General features: G+C 34.5%; 1 protein-coding gene across 1 annotated transcript; it reads right to left on the reverse strand.

Annotated features, from left to right (window-relative positions):
- Nucleotides 1-526: 526 nt before the first annotated feature.
- Nucleotides 527-1,675, reverse strand: LOC111901553 (40S ribosomal protein S26-3). The gene is made up of 5 exons (XM_023897419.3): nucleotides 1,528-1,675; nucleotides 1,336-1,428; nucleotides 1,117-1,201; nucleotides 904-1,037; nucleotides 527-801 (listed from the first exon to the last, which is right to left on the reverse strand). The coding sequence occupies exons 1-5, from the start codon at nucleotides 1,528-1,530 to the stop codon at nucleotides 730-732; spliced, it is 387 nt and encodes a 128-aa protein (XP_023753187.1). The 5' UTR covers nucleotides 1,531-1,675; the 3' UTR covers nucleotides 527-729.
- Between the last annotated feature and the right edge of the window lie 247 nt (nucleotides 1,676-1,922).

Genomic DNA, 1,922 nt, shown 5'->3' on the forward strand with positions numbered 1-1,922 from the left:
AGATAAATAAGAACATAAGCATGAAGATATTTCACTTTTCTTAGTTTAACAATCAGCTTTTAGACGGTTCAATTTCCAATATAATTCAACATTGTAAGAACATACAATTGTTTCATGAATTTTTATTCCTACAGATCTTTTCCCGATTTGAACTCAAAAACAAAAAATATATGTAACAGAATAAATATAAGATACAATAATTTTTTTCCTATAGATCTTTTCCCAATTTGAACTTGAAAACAATTATATGTTATAAAATAAATATAAGATTCAACATACTACGTAAGTAATTCAACATGGAAGGCATTAAAGGTGCACTTCAAATGCGTTTTCATTTTAAATTGAATTACTTATTTGCATTTATTTTGTTTTATATTTTTCTGGATTTGTGCCTAAATGAGTGGCTATGAATACTTGATTCGGAACTCACCCAAATACATTTATAGTTGTTTAAGCAAAAGCTTGATTTGAAATTGTGAAATCAAAGTTCAAACATACAAATCTTGTACTCCAATGATCTTGCCTATACTAACAAACAAAATTATCTTATAAAATTAAAGATTTCAAAAATACTTGTGTCATGGAACAACATTGATAACATGCACCAGACCAATGCTAGGCTAAAGAAAGCTAAATGAAGACGCCATAACAAAAACATACCCAAAATTAACTTCAAGGCTAATAATCATTCATAGAGAATCATCAGCATCTTCATCTTCATCTTCATCTTCAAGTACGCACAGGAGCAGGGCCAGCAGCACCACCTGGGCGGGGTGCTTGACCAGGTTTGGGAAGATCATCCTGCAACACATTCGTTCATCCCTTTATGAATATATTCATTTTGGAATTAATCCATACAGCACTTAATGAGAAAAGAAGAAAAGAAATAAGTGAAATGAATACTCTTGGACGAGAGAATCTCTTCGGAGGTTCACGGTTCCTCCTGTCAACCCTTGAGCGAACTCTAACAACCTTCGAGTGAATTGCACAAGAAACACAGTACTGCATCTTAACGTACAGTTTTGGAAGAGTGTATTCTAAAAAAAAAAAAGAGTAATTAAGTTAACATAACGATAAACACATAAAGCAATGATACTGAATGACTACAACACTTACGTTCAAAAGCACAAGCTTCTTGAACATCTCTAACTGCAGCTTGTTCAACTATGTTCCTCACAAGAAATCTCTTGATAGCCTTATCCTGATATTAAGGATTGGAAGTCGTAAAAGATTATTAATTGATTCAGAATATGATAATCAGTATACATATTATCATACGATTGAAACTCGATTTCAATAACTACAAACAAAAATGATAGAAAAAGAGGACGATACCTTCGGACAGCATTTACCGCAATTGGAGCAGCGAATAAACTTAACATGGCCACGACCATGCTTGTTACGTCCGCCGTTTCTTCTCTTAAAAGTCTGCAAATATTTTCATTGAAATCATCAATCTACTGAAAATTGAGAGCTATGTATCGACAAGGGAGGTGATAGAAAAGAACGATAAGCTCGAGAACAAACCATAATGCCAACCGCGTTCGGGTGTTGCAAGTCGAGAAGGGTTCCGCCGCCTGATCTCGATCTTCAGCAATTGAGGAGAAACCACGAAACAATGTTTTTATATGGCGCCTCTTTTGAAAACCCTACTAAGCCCATTTGAGAAAGTAGTTGACCCGTAATGCAACTTGGGCCGTTTATGTTCAATTGATTAAAATGGACTAAAAATTTAGAGGTCCACACCACAATCTTTTATCAAAATCCAAATAGCCAAATAAACAGGTTTTTTAACCGACAAGAAAATAACCGAATGGGTTTGAGAAACCTATATTCCAATATTTTGAAAATCGGACCGATATTGAACCGGTCTTTTACCGGTTTAATGGTTCAACTGGTCGACCGGTCGAACCAACCCTAAA

This window comes from Lactuca sativa, chromosome 6, assembly GCF_002870075.4.
Source record: "Lactuca sativa cultivar Salinas chromosome 6, Lsat_Salinas_v11, whole genome shotgun sequence".
NCBI lineage: Eukaryota > Viridiplantae > Streptophyta > Magnoliopsida > Asterales > Asteraceae > Lactuca > Lactuca sativa.

Bases quoted from the DNA above. Each gene is read 5' to 3' on its own strand.
- LOC111901553 (XM_023897419.3), bottom strand. The intron at 1,202-1,335 runs GTATCGTCCTCT...CCTTAATATCAG, and splicing joins GCGGTAAATGCTGTCCGAAG to GATAAGGCTATCAAGAGATT. The intron at 1,038-1,116 runs GTAAGTGTTGTA...TTTTTTTTTTAG, and splicing joins AGAAGCTTGTGCTTTTGAAC to AATACACTCTTCCAAAACTG.